At 44.8% G+C, this 17,403-nt stretch overlaps 1 protein-coding gene across 1 annotated transcript in view; it reads right to left on the bottom strand.

Moving 5' to 3' along the window:
• Nucleotides 1-17,164, bottom strand: part of Tspan13 (tetraspanin 13) — a 27,929-nt gene extending 10,765 nt beyond the window's left edge. The window contains exon 1 of the mRNA XM_055624350.1: nt 16,914-17,164. Coding sequence (XP_055480325.1) covers nt 16,914-16,976 — 63 coding nt within the window. The 5' untranslated portion in view covers nt 16,977-17,164. The remainder of the gene's footprint in view (nt 1-16,913) is intronic.
• Between the last annotated feature and the right edge of the window lie 239 nt (nt 17,165-17,403).

Here is a 17,403-nt window from a genome sequence, read left to right as displayed (position 1 = left end):
TGTGTGTGTGTGCGTGTGGTAGCCGCACTATGGAGGGTGCCTGATGAGCTTATCAGTGACTGCAAATGCTGGTTATAGTTACAAAATACCCTTACAGCAGTATCTAGATTAGCACTGGACCAAATTACAGGAACCACCACTTGTGACCATGGTAACAAAGATTAGTCATCCCATTTGCTAACATCAAGTTCTGGGTGGAGGCTCATTTTACAATTCAGGTAAAGTCATTCACAAATCCACATTTCACTTGACATTAAAAATATCAGCTCAGTGTCTAAGTGGGTTCCCTAGTAAGGGGAACAGGGACTGTCTCTGACAAGAACTCAGTGGCTGGATCTTTGATCACCTCCTCCTGAGCGGGAAGCAGCCTTACCAGGCCACAGAGGAAGACAGTGCAGCCAGTCCTGATGAGACCTGATAGGCTAGGATCAGAAGGAGGGAGAGGAGGACCTCCCCTATCAGTGGACTTGGAGAAGGGCATGGGAGAAGATGAGGGAGGGAATAAGGGAGGAGGTTACAGCTGGGACACGAAATGAATAAACTGTAATTAATATAAAAATAAAAATTAAAAAATCTTTCTGGGCTAGGAATATGGTTCAGCAGGTAAAAGCACTTGACACACACCCTGCCCTCCCCCCCCCAGACTGGTCCTGGAACCCAGGAAAATGCTGAACATAGTGGCATCACCTGCAGCCTTAGCACACCTACAAAGAGACAGCAGAAGGGACGCTCGGCTAGAAGCTCTCGGGAGTGGCACAGCACAGCAGTGCAGCAGCAAGAGACAGACAGTTCCTCAGCACCCTGAAGGTGAGAACCAATCCCCACAAGCTGTCCTCAGGTCTCCACCTCCTTCCAAAATCATGCTAAATCCTTACCACATTCATGGGCTCCTTAAACACTAAGAATGTGAAGAGTTAAGTCTGAAGTATTAAAGTCAGAAATGTTGCGACTCAACCTGGATGCACAGACTGCAGCCCCCGCCCCACCTCTTCTGAGACTGCGTGGAGCAGAGACACCCAGCACAAGCAGAAGAGCAGGGCCAGCTCTGGCCTGTCTTATGGGTGTTGTTTGGCTCAAGTTCTGACGTTTTGTTGTGTATGGGGGTTTTGTTGTTATTAGTTGAGGGTTTGCTTCATTGCTGCTGGAAGGACTTCAGAGTGATGGACATGTGGTCCGTCTGGTAGCTCAGGCTAGCCTGACAATCCTGACTCTCTTACCAGCTAGCCTGACAACGCTCCCGCCTGGCTTCAGGTGCTGATGGCATGCAAGCACGTGCCAATCAACCACTAACACCTTCTTCCGCAATGTGACTACTACATTCATGAACCTTCGTGTATCACAGAGTACTTTTCCTCCTTTGATTTTTTTTTTCCCTTAACTACTTAAAAATGCTAATCCAGGCCAACAAGATGATGACTCAGCAAGCAAGGGTGACCGCTGCCAGGCTGGGCAGCCTGAACTCAACCCCAAGACCTCACACAATAGAAAGAGAGAACTCGTACAGTCCTGCAAACTGTCCTCGGAGCTCTACACATGTGTGGGGGTACACACACATACACATACACACACGTTTACACACAATAAAAATGAAAATAAGCTGTTAAGACAAATAGCATTTACTAATGAACTCGTAAATGAAAACACCGTGCATCTGCATTAAAGCAGCCATTTAAACAGTTAAAAGTGTGTGTGTGTGTGTAAACATTCTTGGCCAACATGCTCTAACAGCAGCCATGGAATGGATTTAGCTTGTCAGCTGTAGTTTACCAGCTTTTGCTCTAGAAGTCAGTAGAGAAAAGAATGAAAGCTCAGAAGGGGACAAATGATTGCTATGTCAGAGGTCTTTACAATTAAAAAAAAAATAGATAAAACAATAAGTCAAAGAATACAAAGAAAACACAGGCTCACCAAAGAAAGTATATTAAAGTCCATCTTCCTTTATGAAATGAGGCGTCTCCCTGACTCCCACGTCCCTCCCACACTCAAGTAACTCTCTCAAGCAACCACGGGAGTATACCAAGATGCCCAGCGCCAAATGCCAAGGTCCATAACATGAGTATGGCAGATTAGCCAAAAGGCCTTTGAAGCTGGGATCAAACTGAAGATCTCAAAACAGGTTATTCTGAATTATATGAATGAGATTTAAATAATCCCAGCATCCTCAAAAGAGGCAGAAGGAGGGCCAGGGTCTAAAAAGGACTGTGCTGAGGGAAACAGGACCAGTCTGGGAGGCCTGGTGATGGTACTGGGGCTGAAAGCAGAGGGGAAGGCTCTATGCCAAGGAGTGCCAGGATCCGATTCTAGGGAACGTTCTCCCCTTCCTGAGCGACGTCTAATGTCTGGTGCGAAGCACAATCTGTTATTTTAGGCCACTACGCTGGCAGTAGCTTGTTAAGAACAGGAATCCCTCAGTGGTTTTGAAAGGCTATCTGGCCAGAGTGCTGGGAAAAGCACATCACAGTCACAGACTCCGAGACTACTGTGTAGCACTGCTGAGGGCAGGCATTACTCGGCTTACCACAGGCAGTGCTGAACTAGCAGAGTTATTCCTAGCTGGGCATGATGGCCACGTTGGAGGCTGAGGCAGGAGAATTTCCAGGAGTTCAACACCACCCTGGACTACATAACAAGTACCGAGCTAACGGCCAGACCTACATTTGAAAAACAAGGAGGGTGTGGGGACAGAGAGATGGCTCAGCCAGTCAGAGCACCTGCTGCTCTTGCAAAGGACCCAGGTTTGATTCTCGGGACCCACATGGCAGCTCACAAGTTCCAGGAGATCTCCAGTGCCCACTTGTAACCTCTAGGGGCACCTAGCATGCACATGTGATGGACAGACACACATGCAGGCAAAAAATAAAAAATAAATATAAAAAAATAAATTAACTAACAATTCAAACATTTCTTAGAGGGGAGGGGAGGTGTGAGGGGAGGGCTCAGCAGTTAAAAGCACTTGCTGCTCAGTCCTGAATTTAACCTCTAGAATCCCCTGCGGGTCCTGGTGAAGGGGAAAAGCCCCTCTCATGATGGCACTTGCATACATACACATAACATTATCAACATACTCAAATTAACTGGTTAAACTGTTAAAAATATCAAACAACAGTTCTTTCTGCTTAAGCATATTTTAAACAAATGAAACAGGTTTTAACATACAGAGAGAAACTACAGGAAATCCCATAGCCCTGCCCCCAAAGCAAGGAGAAGTGAAAGCCTTCCCTGCCCTGGCCCAGCTGGCAGAGCACAGCCTAAGGAGGCAGGGGGCTGGGAAGAGCAGGGTCTGAAGGGGACTCTGGTGTTAGGCCAAGCAGAAGTGGGAAGTGGAACCAAGACCCATGCACAGCTGGGACTCCAGAAAGCTGTTTTCTCAGGGTAAAGTACTGTGGTAGACTGCAAAGACTGAACATATTCAAAAGTTAGCTGAGAAAGAGGAACGTCTTGTCTTCTAGCTGCTGAATCTCCAGGCACAAAGATGACAGGTGACAGCTGTTCACAGCTGCAGTGACAGCGTGGTGAGGAAAAACTCAGAGAAACAAACTAAGGGACACATGAGAGACACATGCCAGTTCCAACCCCCGAGCCAGTCCCAGATTTTAAAATGACAAGCTTGGTTAGCTATCAAAATTCCCAAACCACCTAAGGAGGAAAAAATGTCTATGAGAAGGTATAACAGGAGTAGAGCTCCCAGGAACCTGATGCAATAGAGTTAAGAATGGCATATTTAAACGAAATGGGGGCTGGGCCTGGTGGTGCAACCTTTAGTTCCAGAACTCAGGAGGCAGAGACAGACAGGGCTCTGTGAGTTCAAAGCTAGCCTGGTCTCCATAGTGAGTTCCAGAATGGCCCAAAAATAAAAATTAAAAAATTAACTAAAGGGATAAAAACAAAACAAAATGGGTGAGTCATATTTCATAGACCTAGACTTGAAAAGGAGCCAATACATCAAGTCAAAAGGAAGGAGAAGAACAGCAGGGCGGCTCAGGGACATCACACTGACACGCTGAGTTCAAGCCCTGGGACCCACAGAGTGGAAGGGGAGAACAGGGCGCTGCAAGATGTCCTCTGAAGCGCGCACAGGTGCAGAGCGGCACAAACGCCTCGACACGATAAAAAAGTGTGATTTTTAAAAATCAGTTTAAAAAGAGAGGTCAGAAGGAGCCACAAAGACTGAAGCAAGTGAGTGGGTGTGACGGTGCACACTTATAATCCCAGGATGGCAGATACAGAAGTAGAAACATCAGGAGCTGAAGGTCGCTCTCAGCTAAATAACAACTGTGAGGCCAGCCTGTACTCCAAGAGATTCTGTCAAACAAACAAAAGAGACAAACATATTTTTTTTTCCAAAGAAGGGAAAACAACATCTTCCAAACAAATTAATTTTCAAGAATAAGAGTAAATCCCACAAAATTTCCCTGATGAAGGGCATTCAACAAAACCCAGAGCAGAAATTCCTATTTTTGCTATTCTGTGGAGCTAGCCTTCACCCAAATCACTGCCCCCCCCATCCCCAAGTCCTGAGCATTCTTTGGGCCTTAATTTTGAGCTTTGGCCTTCATTGAACAGAAGCCATCCTTACGAAAGAGATCCCATGTGCCACCCTCTATCAGTGGAATCTCCCTTATGCTTACTACAAATCTGTACAACCCAGCTGCTAAGTTCACAGGACTCTTCCATGGTTTTGTGTGTGTGTCTATAGAAGGCCTATTTAGTAAACTACAAAATGGAAATAGCACCTCCTTATATGGGCACCAGCTCTAACACCCTCCGCTTTGCTCTCCTCTATAAACGAGACCATCCTGCTTTAACCAATCTCCGCTGAGTATCTCCCAAGCCCGCAACTTAAGGGAAAATATTGTTGTCAATCTTTCAAATTGTTTCTGCTGACACCCCCCCCCCCCCGACTGTGAGTCGTCAGGTGTCATCCACATTCCTTCCTACATCTCATTTCCACTGAGGAAAAAGGGAAGCTTGCAAAAAAAAAAGAGATGTACACCTGAAGGCCGCTGGCCATAACTTACTGACTCTCCACGCACGTCAGGCAAAATGCGCTTCCGGTTGCGGTGACGGCGGAGGGGCAGTGCTTGCCTAGCATGTTTGAGGGCTGAGTGAGATTGCCAGCACAAAGATAAAGAAACAAACAAACTCCTCAAGGTCTTCAAACCTGAATAGCCTGAGACACTGCCCTAGTCCCTTGTCAGGCACGCACCAGCACAAACACACAAACACAGATCATCGCTGGTACGGGACAGTCCCAAAAGTAAAAAAGTATGTAGGTTCAATCCTCCAACGCAAAACAAACTTGCATCTATTCCTGTACACAGTGAAACTGCACGAACCTGAACTTACTGGAACTAACTAACTTATCCAATAACACCCCTCCCCCCCACCCAAAAAAGGGACTGGAGAGACCCGCTCAGTCAAGAGCATCTGCTGCTCTGGCAGAGCACCCAGGTCTGGTTGCCACACATAAGTGCTCACAACCACCTGTAACCCCAGTCCCAGGGGATTCAGCACCCTCTTCTCGACTTTATGGGTGAATGTGTGTACATACGTGGAGGAAATACATACATGTACTACTCATACACACTGAGTAAAAAAGAGGCGGAAGAGACGGCTCAGCAGGTAAGAGTCAACACGCTCTTGCAGAGGATCCTTCCCAGCACCCGTATTAGGCAGCTCACAATAGGCCCAGGGACCCAATGCCTTCTTCTGGCCTCCATACACTCTATGTGAATATGTACAAATCCTCACTCAGACACTTACTCATACACATAATTAAAAATAAAAGTAAACCTTTTAAAAAATAGTAGTAAACAACCCCCCCAAATTAAAGTCTTTCAATTTAAATGATCTGAAAACGATACGTATGCTTGTGTGTGACTGCTGTTTGTAACATAATAGCCAAAACCCACAGAACTGTCCCCATCAATTTTTCAAGCTAGAAATAATACCTAAAGATATTTAATGTACCTCTTAGATAAGAGTATCACTGTGTATCTTGTACTAAAAAGGAGACTTTCCAATATAATAATGAAAGGACTTATTTCGCAGCAGTGATAATTAAATGTTACCACTGGTTTACAATTTTAAGGACAGTGAGATTACATGTCCCAAGATAGTAATCTGAAAATTACAGATTCAAGGGAAATTAATTCTAGCCACATAATTTAAAAGTCTAAGCCTGCCACTATACCTCGGTAGACAAAGCAACTGCTAGGACTCTTTTGTTCAAGAATAATAACAGTTTTCTTATGAAAGCAATTGTAATAGAACACAAATTCAGACCTATGACAAATAGTTTCCTTCCTCTGGGAGGCAGAATGTTGATAAAAACAGATTAGGGCTCTGTTAACTCCTGGAGAGTGGTGTTTTTATGAGTAGGAAGAACCAGCCTTTCCTGTTTTCTCCTTAAAACAAAGAAAACTTCATATATAAAAAGGGCTTTAAAAGGGAGTTAAAAGAGCTGTGATGGAAAAGGCACACAACAGCAAGATTACGAAAGTGTCCAAATCTAGCACAGCTTCCCCTGGGTAAGTTCCCAGAGGGGGAAGCAGTGATGAGTGATGACGCCAGTGTATGGTGAAGGGACACAGCCATTCTTAGCTAAGTCTCAGAACAGCAGCAAGGGGCCGACTCAGTGACCTAACTGAAAACAGGCTTTTTAGAAGGCATCAGGTTCGATGTGGTCCTGCAGGTGGGGCCTCAAAGGTGGATTAGACGCTTATGTCACTAGGAAAGGCCCTGGGCTGCACACTGTGCTTTCTGAGACCTTTCTGTGTATAATGATGCAGGCAAGTGTCAGCCCCTTGACTTCTGACTTTTCACCTTACAGAAACTGTAAGGAGTATTTTTTTCTTTAGTAATTATCCAATCTGACATATTATTATAGCAACAGAAAATGGACTAAGACACATCGCAACAAAAGTAACACATAGTTACTTTTCTAATGCTATAATGAAACACTGTGACCAATGAAACTTAAAGGTAAAAAAGAGTCTAACCAGGGCTTACATGAGCAGAGGGTGAACTAATCCATGAACATCTTGGTAGGGAGCATGACAGCAGACAGGCAGGCATGGCACTGGAGCAACAGCTGGGAGCTTATCGCCTTATTAGCAAAGAGGAGGCAGAAAGAGAGAGCTGGTGTGCTAACTGGGAGCAGCCAGGGCTTTTGGAACTTCAATACTCGGCCACAAGTGACACACCTCCTCCAACAAGGCCACACCTCCTAATCCTTCCCAAGCAGTTCTACCAACTGCTTGACCAAACCTTTAAATACATGAGTCTACGGGAACAATTTTCATTCACAGCACCATAGACATTAGTATGATGTTGAAGCATTTCGAAGCCAGGAAGATTAAGTCATTCCCATGCTGGCATCCTTCCTACCTCGTTTTAAGTCTGTACTCGGAGGGTCTCAAAACCCAAGATGTAATGGTCCGGAGGTAAGCCATCAAGTACCACACTCCCCAGCCCCAGCCATCCTTGACTTTTTTAGAGGAGCCTAGTACACTTCAGATGGCCTGCAGTCAATGCATGTGCTGATTTTATATTCCAGGTACTTGGTAGAAGAGGTGGTCAGCGCAAACTGCTGGAGAAAGGGGTTCTCACTATTCCTCAGGGAACTAGGAAAAGCTTATTCTTTAGTCTACACTAAGGGAAAGAAACTCAGTCCAGCCATGTTCCAGATTATTCTTTATATATGTAATACATAAAATTATATTCATCAAATACCCTACATCTGACTTCCTCAGTCACTGCGTATGCACACGGCACACAGACATACATGCAGGCAAACGACCCGGATACATAACATACAAATAAATTCTATTTTAAAGGAACAGAAAGAGATTTAAAAGAAATGTGGAGGTAGAGATGTGGCTCATTGGTTAAGAGCACTTGGCTCTTGGCTCTGGGTCCTCTTTTCCTAAGAGGAAACAGGCTTGGTTCCTGGCACCCACATGTTGGCTCACAGCTCCAGAGCTCTAGTATAGGGAATTGGACACCCTATTCTGGTCCCCACAGGCTTCTGCACACAAGGTACACTTATCTAAAGAGAAAGAGAGAGAGAGATAGGAACCATTTTATACTGCAGCTTCAGGGCAGCCAGAGCTACACAGTGAGACTCCATGTCAAGGTAAACAAGAACTAGTAGTTCTGATGCAGGAGCAGGTAATGAACTTTTAAATGTTATTCTGAGAGCAGGACGGCACTGTCGCAAGACCCATACAGAGCCTGACTTATAGCCAGCAGAGGCCTCAAAGCCCCCTCCCGTAAGGCTTCAAGTACTTTGCCATGAACTTGTGATTTCAAAGATCTAATGTACTTATACGATATCAGGCTGAAGATGTGAAAAAATGTGAATAGTCCAGATATCGCTAAATAGCCAGGCATGTGGTATGAAGTTGAAATCCCTGCTCTTTCTTCATTGTGATTCTTCAAATGACACAAAACTGACGTGCTCTTGCACGTATCTTTAGGATTATCTACAGCACTATGGTTTTTTATTTTTGTTTGTTTGTTTTGTTTTGACTTGCAAGTCACAAAACACAACGCATTTGACTCCTGTAATGAAATAACATCAAAGGGAACTAAAAGTAAGGGATCCTGACGTAAGCATTGTCCGGGATCGATTATTTAGAAATGGCACCCACATGAAGTCCCACCCCCTTCTTCTTTGCAGCAGAGGTTGAGGTTACGGGACGAACAGCCCACACTGACTTCTGCATGCAGTGACTCTCACCGGGTGCAGCACCGGTGACAGAGTGAAGCACAGCCGCCCTTCAGTAACTAATGCTAGAGAAGAAAACGGGACGCGATACTTACAGCTGTTATTCATAAACACACACACACAGAGGGAAGGAGAAGGAGCAACTCTTTTCAATGACTCCTTGTTAAATCCAACAGTTAGTGCCCGCGGTGGAGTGCGGCTGGGGAATAGCTCTAGCTGCACTGAGCCCTGGGTTCGGTCCCCAGCACGGAATAACCCAGGCATGGTGGTGAGTGCCTGCACCCGCAGCTTTCTTAGCTTTCGGCCCTCCCTCAGCACCATGCCACACAGAGGTTCAATCCCCTCTCCTTGGAGCTGTGCTGCATTCAGCTTCCCCGACAGAGTCTCTCAGTCCTCCTCCTGCTTAAACAGCTAGTCCCTCCTCAGCTCCTTTGCACAATGCACCTGGTCACCTAGACCTTGTAATAGCATCACTTCGGTCAGTGGGCCATTGCCCTTCTTACTGCCTTCAGGGACTTACTGATGTCATCCAACCACAGCTCTTTTGACGACATTCTCAGTGCTCAGGCTGCCTCAGCGCCTAAAGTAGCCCTGTCTCCTGAAGTTCAATGCTGCTAGCCTCAAGGGCTAGCTAACAACACTGCCTGAGAATCTTTTGATGTCACATCTAATGCTGAATCTTCTCTGGTACTGTTAATGGCAATTCCGTCTTTCCAGGGGACTAGGCTACAGCTGTGAGTCATCTACCATTTGCCTCTTTCTCCAGCACCCATTTTGAATCGATTGGAAATTATCTTGGCCCCACTCTCAGAAGGGGCCCAGAATTTGCCTGCTGCTTTCACTTTGGCTGATACCATTCTAACCCAAACTTCTGTTACAACCCTACCTGTGTGTAAGCCCCCTCAGTGTTTCTGTACTGACATCTCTAGTCTATCTCACTCTAAGAAGACCACTAGTTAGGAAACAGAAGGGCATGAGAAAAGAAAATCCCCCTTACTCTCTTGGTTTCGGTTCTTTGTTTCTCGCTGGCTGACAACCAGGAATTTTGACATCACTAACCAGCATACTACAAAAGAATTGCGCTCCCCTTTCTCAGAAACTTCACGAACTAGATTGGTACACTGACCAGTGACCTAGGCCTGAAGTCCTCTGTCCTTGTGACCTAAGCAAGGACCAATGTTCTATCTTCCGAGCATCCTCTGTGAGTAAGCCCAAACAAAGCACCTGAAAAACCTTCTCTTAAAGAAGAGAATTCTGTGGGTGAAAACCTAAGTAGAGCAGAACCAGCCAGACAGCACACTCAGCGGCCAAAGCCTGCACCCATAACTCACTTAGATGTGCATGTTGTCTTCGCAATGTAATGGATCAAGTAACTTTGCTTCCCTCTAACTTGCTTCCTTTTCAGTGGTGGGTGTCAAAGGGCCCGATGTGCCTTTAGCGGTTTTAATAATAGAGTTATTACTACACACATCTAACCACACATCAAAATACCAAAGTCGTTTGAAGAGCCAGGTGTGGCGGTGCATGCCTCTAAAGTAGCACACCAATGGCAGAAGCCAAGAAATTAAATTTGGACAGCTCAAGCTACATAGCAATGCTGAATCAAAAATGCAAAATGAGGCTGGGTGAGGTGGCACTCGCCTTTAATCCCAGCACTGGAGAGTCAGAGGCAGGTGAATCTGTATGAGTGTGAGGCCAGCCTGGTCTACACAGTGAGTTCCAGGCCAGCCACCATTACATAGTGAGACCTTGTATCAAAAAAAAAAGAAAAGAAAAGAAAAGAAAAGAAAGAAAGAAAGAAAAGAAAAGAGATCAAAGCAAAATAAAAACTGTCCTAACAGTTTTTAAAATAATCATAATTTTGAAAAATGTTAAATGCAACCATTCAAAAGCAATTTCAATAGAGATTTCCTTAGCTGAAGTAATGACTAGATTAGGACTAAAAACTATCCAGGTAAATATAAAATGCAGGAGCTAGGGTTACAGCTTAGATGGTAGAACTGGCCTTCATACATGAGACACTGGGTTTGTGGTCTAGCACCACATACGCACATTAAAAATTGTAATTTTTAATAATAACACACAGTAAAAATTATAATTCTATGTTTACAGTCAACACATCTCAGTCAGTACTCTTTCTTTTTTTTTTTCTTTTCCTTTTTCTTTTTTGGTTTTCTGAGACAGGGTTTCTCTGTGTAGCCCTGGTTATCCTGGAGCTCCAGATACCATGCTGGCCTTGAACTCATAGATATCCATCTGAATTCTGGGATTAAATGTGTGTGCTGCCATCATCACTTTCTTAGGGGTAAAAGATGAGTGTTTTTATTTGTAGATATGAACTCTGCTTTCCTGGAGCCAAAATCCCAATGGCTTGAAAATGTTTGATTATAATACACACGTTTATAATTCAAAATTTCAAATAATTCTCCTTTCATACTTGAAACTGTCAGGTCTTAATTTTATTTCTGCAGTATGTCTAGGTGTTTTATACACAATGAGTTATTTCATTTTCACCATAATTCCATGAGGGAAGAATAAAATTATCCTCAATTTGCAAATGAAGAGACTGTAGACCAAAAACCAAATAAACAAAACTAAAAAACAAACAAACAAAAAACATGCTGTTTGGTTTAGGGTAGAGTTGGAAAAGCTGAGTTCCTGAAGAAACACAGTGACATTTTTCTATCAGTTAATGAAGGGGTTTTTTTTTATTCTATTATAAAATATATCCCAATTTTATTTTTTAATTATCTCCCTATTTATGTATTCACTCCTGTTGGAGGGGGGGGTGTGCATGTCAGTCCAAGGGCAATTCCCAAGAATCGGGTCTCTCCTTCCACCATGATAGTCCCGGGGACTGAGCTCTGGGCCTTAGACTCCTCCTTACCCAGCATTTACATTTCAGACGTGAAAAAACAGACATCACTTATGTCTCCGAATAGTAGAAATCAGCGTAATATTTGATGTTTCAGGAGAACTCCTCTCAAAACAAGCAAAGATGTTGACCAGGTGATCCCAACCTGTGGGGCCACCACCCTTGAGGGGTCCAACAACGCTTTAAAGGGGCTACCTAACACCATGGGAGGACACAGATTTACATATGACTCATAACAGTAGCAAAACTGCAGCTACGAAGTAGCAACAAAAATAATCTCACGGTGGGGGGTTGCCACAGCATGAGGAACTGTATTGAAGGGTCGCAGCATTAGGAAGGTTGAGAACTGCTTCTGTAGAGGGCGAAACTGTAAAATGGGTTATGTACCAAGAAAAGAAGAAAGTAAACGAATTTAGGTAGGCATGGTGAGGAATGCCTGCAGTCCTAGTATAGGGAGGGTCAAGCAGGAAGGTAACAAGTTCAAGGCCAACCTGAGCTAAACTGGTCAAGATTCTCAAATTAAGAAAAAGTAAAAGAGAAAAACCTGGGAAGATTTTTGAAGAATGAACAAACACACACACACACACACACACACACACACACACACACAAACAAAAACAAAAAACTATAATTTCTGAAATTTATGATTTTAACTTTATAAGTTATTTTTTGAAGTTACAACCCATATATTTTTAAACCCATTTATATTATATATCAAACCATGCCTATAGTTTAAATAAAAAAAAAAAAAGGGATTATTAACGATACCATCCTGTCTCCATATATATAAACTGGCCATGCAATTCTGTTTTTAATTTGAGGCTGGGGGAGAGAAATGGTCTCCGTATACAGCCGAAGTTGTCCTCATACTTGTGGCTATCCTCCTGCCTCAGCTTCCCACGTGCTAACTGGAATGTATACCCCCACCCAGAAGATGGCATTGCAACTTTCTTCTGACTTTGTGAACTCATGTCTCTGTGTATATGGGGCCAGGAGAGTACGCCTCACGGCATACGCGCAAAGGTGGGAGGACACAGGGGATCAAACTCCAGCTGTCATACACTTCTTGTCACCATGGCAGGGCAATTCTGAAAGGCCAGAGTACAGTAAAAACATTCTTCTGAAAGGCCAGAGTACAGTAAAAACGTCATTTTACTATTTGATCCTATTTTACAAAATCATCTATTCAAATGCTTTTTTTTAAGTTGAATTCTCTTTTGTAGGTTAGCACAGCGAGTGCATCATAAACTTTCAAAATGCAGGGAGAGGAATATAGTTCAGTGGGGAAGCATGCGCCCAACATGGTAGAAGCCCTGGGGTTAGCCGCTAGTACCAGAACAAATTAACAAATATTAAAATGTTACATATTTTAATACGCTTATTTCAATTTCTTATAATTTTCCATAAATAACTATAGTTTTTTTAATTGTTTCTCAACATTTATGAAAATGTTTCCAATTAAAACATATTCGGAGGCTGGGGAGACGATAGGAGGAAGGCACTTGCTGTTCTTACAGAGGACTCAGGTTCAAATCCCAGCACCCAACATGGCTCACAACCATTTGTACCTGCAGTTCCATGGGATGCTATGCCATGGAACTAGCATAGCACTTACATGGTACACAGACATGTTTGCATATAAACACATATGCATACACATAAATAAATAAACACAGTAATCTAAACATATATCATAATACAGAGCACGGTAACAGATTTCTGTCACCCTGCCACTTAAGAAGCTGAGTCAGGGATTTGGAATACAAGACGTATTATACTGAGCATTTCTGAGATTACTTACCAAAATGAAACATCAGGGACTTCAGATAGAGAGGATTCTGAAAGCTTCCCTAGCTCTTGCTACAAAACCTGGAGACAGTTTTAAAATGCCACCAATTGAGTTATTTGATAGTATGATAACTATGTTTCGTATCTGAAACTTTCCTTTCGCCCTTAAAATTTTGGAATTCTGCATTAAAAGGAACTTATGTATCACACTAACCATTTTAATAAACTGCTAAACAACTGAAAGAAAAAAGAAGCTGAGGCAAGAAGTTTCCAAGTTTGAGGACAGCCTGGGCTCCACGGTGACTCTAGAGACAGGCTGGGCAATATCCTGTCTCAAAGTAAATAAAGTAATTAATTTCCCAGACTAAGTGGAATTTATATTTGTGTCCTGAAGATATGAAAGAGACTAACAAACTATTTCTTCATTTCCTCAAGTCAAACATTTCTTTTTGTTTTTTTTTGTTTTTGCTTTTGTTTTTGGAGACAGGGTTTCTCTGTGTAGCCCTGGCTGTCCTGGAACTTGCTCTGTAGACCAGGCTGGCCTCACACTCACAGATTTCCACCAGCCTCTGCCTCCCGAGTGCTGGGATTAAAGGCGTGTGCTACCACCGCCCAGCCAAACATCCCTTCCTTATTCCTAGTTCAGAAAGATTTTACTTAGTCCTAAATGTTATGGTGTCTAAGTCCTTACACATCACTTAATATCCCAACTAGATCCTACATGCAGGGCCACTGGTACCTTCTATGTGTATTCATTTCCCACAGATGTCAGCAGAGTGCAAGATAGACAAAAGCTTACTGGTAGAATGCAGTCCTGGAGACCATATGCAAGAAATGAAACACAGCCTCATCAAAACATACTTAACATTAGAGCCCTGTTTGGTTTGCTACTGCATTTCCAGGCTGAGACTAATGTCATCACACAGTAAGCACACACACACTCAGCACTGTTACCTAAAGAACCTCCATCTTTAAATACAGGAAGTTCTGAAGCAAGCGGCCCTTTCCCTTTCAACACCCACTCGGCTTCCCCTTTTCCTCCATACTTCACATACTGTACGTACACTACATTAACCCAAGGATATTCCAGCACTGGGCATCTCCTTAGTTAAAGGAAGCGTGGCAGAAAAGAACAAAAATCCATCATTAACCGCCATAGAGTCACTGAATTCCCAACACAAATTAGGGGATGTTCCTCCTAACTTGTCTTAGAGACCTGCTTTCTATTTCTAGACTGGTCACACTGCCTCATTACATCACTAGAGTATGCACACAGATTAGCTGATAGTGTCTGAAGTTCCTCAGGAAACGCTTGAAAGCAACGGTGATGAAGTCTAACCCGGGCAAGGGCTTTCAACCCTCTAATCTAACACTTTTCAGAAATGACCTCATATTTAATCCTGCAGCACTGAGCAGAACTTAGAGGCAGTTACCAGGGCCAGGAAGCTAGGAAGGATTTTTCATTCCTGTCCTTAAAAAAAAAAAAGCAACGTCTAGTCTCTACATTCAACTCTGCCAGCAATCCTGTATTTTTTTCATCTTAAAATGTAGAGGGAGAGAGCAAGAAAGACACAGATGTTTAACTAGATATTAAAATTCTAGTCCAACTTTACCTTTTATTCACCTCCCACTTAAACTGTCACATTTATAATATTATAACCTATTTGCAACGTTTAGATAATAACTTATTTTAAGAAATGTCTGTTTTTCTAAAACAGTCCAGGACTTTAAAAGGCTACATGATTTTTTCCAATTAATTAAATTTTATGGCATGTCTTATAAAAATCTATAAAACACTTTGGAGGCCAATAGTTTAGGACAGGTATTAAGTAATCTTAACATATCCTTTTAGGGTCAACTTTTCTTTCGCTTTGCTTTCATGCCATGCTGTAACTAGGGCTAGAGGGAAAAAATTGTATCTTGAAAGCGATATTACACTTGATTTGAAAAAAAAAAAAAAACCTGTCTTTTTAAAAATGTATTCATTGCACATTGACGTATATAGACAAGCAAGGAAGCAGAGAAGCAGCCATTGTACTGTGTGTAAGCAGACACTGTAAGATGGAGAATCAGGTAAACAGACGACTGAATCATTGAAGGGGGAGGAGGATTCAAGGCACCAAACAGAATGTGACTTTCTAAGCAGATCATTCACGGTAGTCAGAGAAAACAGTTCAAGAATGGATGGGAATTTGCTCAATAAGCGATATGGTAGGCGTGCTTCGCATCAGACAGGTGGATTTTGATATGGAACTTGACATGGATCTTCCATGACAAGGAGCTATACCACCGTGTTCTAGAATCTTCCTTCCAAGCGTACCATCTCTGAACATGTTGACTGGATTCCGAAGAACTAGCCAGAAAAAGCATGGCCACCGATGTCTATTTCCGGCCTGCCTTCAAAGATTTGCCGTCATGTTCAGACACATACCAAAAAAAGGGGGTGGGGGGGAGAACGACCCGGTGTCTCCGCCTGCCCATCCACAAGCAGCCTCGCAGCCTCCCTAGCTCATGGATGTAACCTAAGCTGGCCCAGATGGCCTGGCTCTAATGCAGGGGAGCTGGGTTTGTTTTCAGGGTGGGTGCTGTAAGCACCAGGTGTATTTATAGATCGGAGCAAGTCTGCGGTGGAGATGACCTAAAGGAAGTTGATTCCACAGTCGAGGCAGCTTGTGGAAAGGTCTAGACTCCACAGTTCCAGACCCACCTACTACCAGCTATGAAAACTTATTCAAGCCCGTCTTGCTCTTTCCCCTTATAAAATTTAGACAGCCCCGCTTGCTACAGATAACAAAATGACAGATGAAAAGGCTGGGGTGTAAAAGGTTTTCAATAAACGTCATCTTGTCTTCCTCTTGTTCAGTCAGAATTACGCCTCAAAAACCAACGCGACCCTTCAACGTTAAAACTGGGAGGCACATGCTGATAAGCAGGGAGGAAAAAACAAAAGCAAAAACGCCTTGGGTGGGGGGGTTACGTACTGAAGGTCTTCGCCTAAAATGGTGTTAGAATATTGACAGAGGAGGAGGAAGACCGCATGGAAAAAGCATCATGCTGCAACCTCACTGGCAGGAACATCAACAAAGAGACTTTATGTAAGCACGAAACAAACTTCGGAAGCCGCGGACATCCTGTGAGCCCGCTCCATGGCTTCCATTCAAAAGGCAGCGCTCGGGGCTGAGCCAGGAGCGCGCCATCCTCAGGCCGCCCGGCCCACGCCAGGCCACGCTACCCCGCAAGGTGTCAGCCTCCGAGCACCTCCAGATGGGATGGCCAGCCGGGAGCTTGCTGCTGGAAGGAATGAGCGAGCGGGGAGGGACGGCGGGGTGGGGAGGGATGCGAAAACCGAGGGCTGCAGAGAGCAGGCAAGGCCAGGGGCGAGCGCCACAATGAAGGGCGGGCGGAGACTGCGACGTGCAGGCTGGGGGTCCCGGGCGGGGGACGCGGGCACAGGCGGCCGCTCGGGCCGTGGCGGAGGCCTGGGAGGCCCGTAGGTACCACCCTGCGCGGGCTACTCACGGTGTACAGCAGGTTGAGCGCGCACAGGCAGTTCTTGGAGCACGAGAAGCCCCCGCACACCATGGTGGCGCGTGGGCTAGCGGGCGCCCGCGGGTCCGGGCGTCCTCCGCGGGGCTTGGCGGGTATCCTCTGGGTCCTGGCCTCCTGGGACAGTGGCTGGGTTCGGGGTTCGGGTCCGGGGCTCAGGCTCGGGGCTGCAGTGCCGCGCCCGCAGCGGCTCCCACCCGCTCTGCAACCTGCGACGGCGAAGCCCCGCCGATCGCGCGCCCCGCCCCGCCGCCCCGCCTCGCCCCGCGCTCTGATTGGCCACCGCCTGGGAACAAAGGTAGAAATATGCAAATCAATGCGCTCGGCAGTGCCAGATCCGGGAGAGGCGGGGCGGCTCTGCGGAGCAGGAGGAGGAGGAGGGGGACGGGGACCAAGGGGACCCAGACCCTCCAGAGGGCGTGGGACCTCCGGCTCGTGACAGTGGCCTCTGTGTCATTTCCCC

The sequence above is a fragment of the Psammomys obesus genome, unplaced genomic scaffold (assembly GCF_907164565.1).
Source record: "Psammomys obesus unplaced genomic scaffold, mPsaObe1.curated_primary_1811, whole genome shotgun sequence".
Taxonomy (NCBI): domain Eukaryota; kingdom Metazoa; phylum Chordata; class Mammalia; order Rodentia; family Muridae; genus Psammomys; species Psammomys obesus.
Note: the sequence above shows the minus strand (reverse complement) of the source record. Positions and strands in the feature narration are given on the sequence as shown.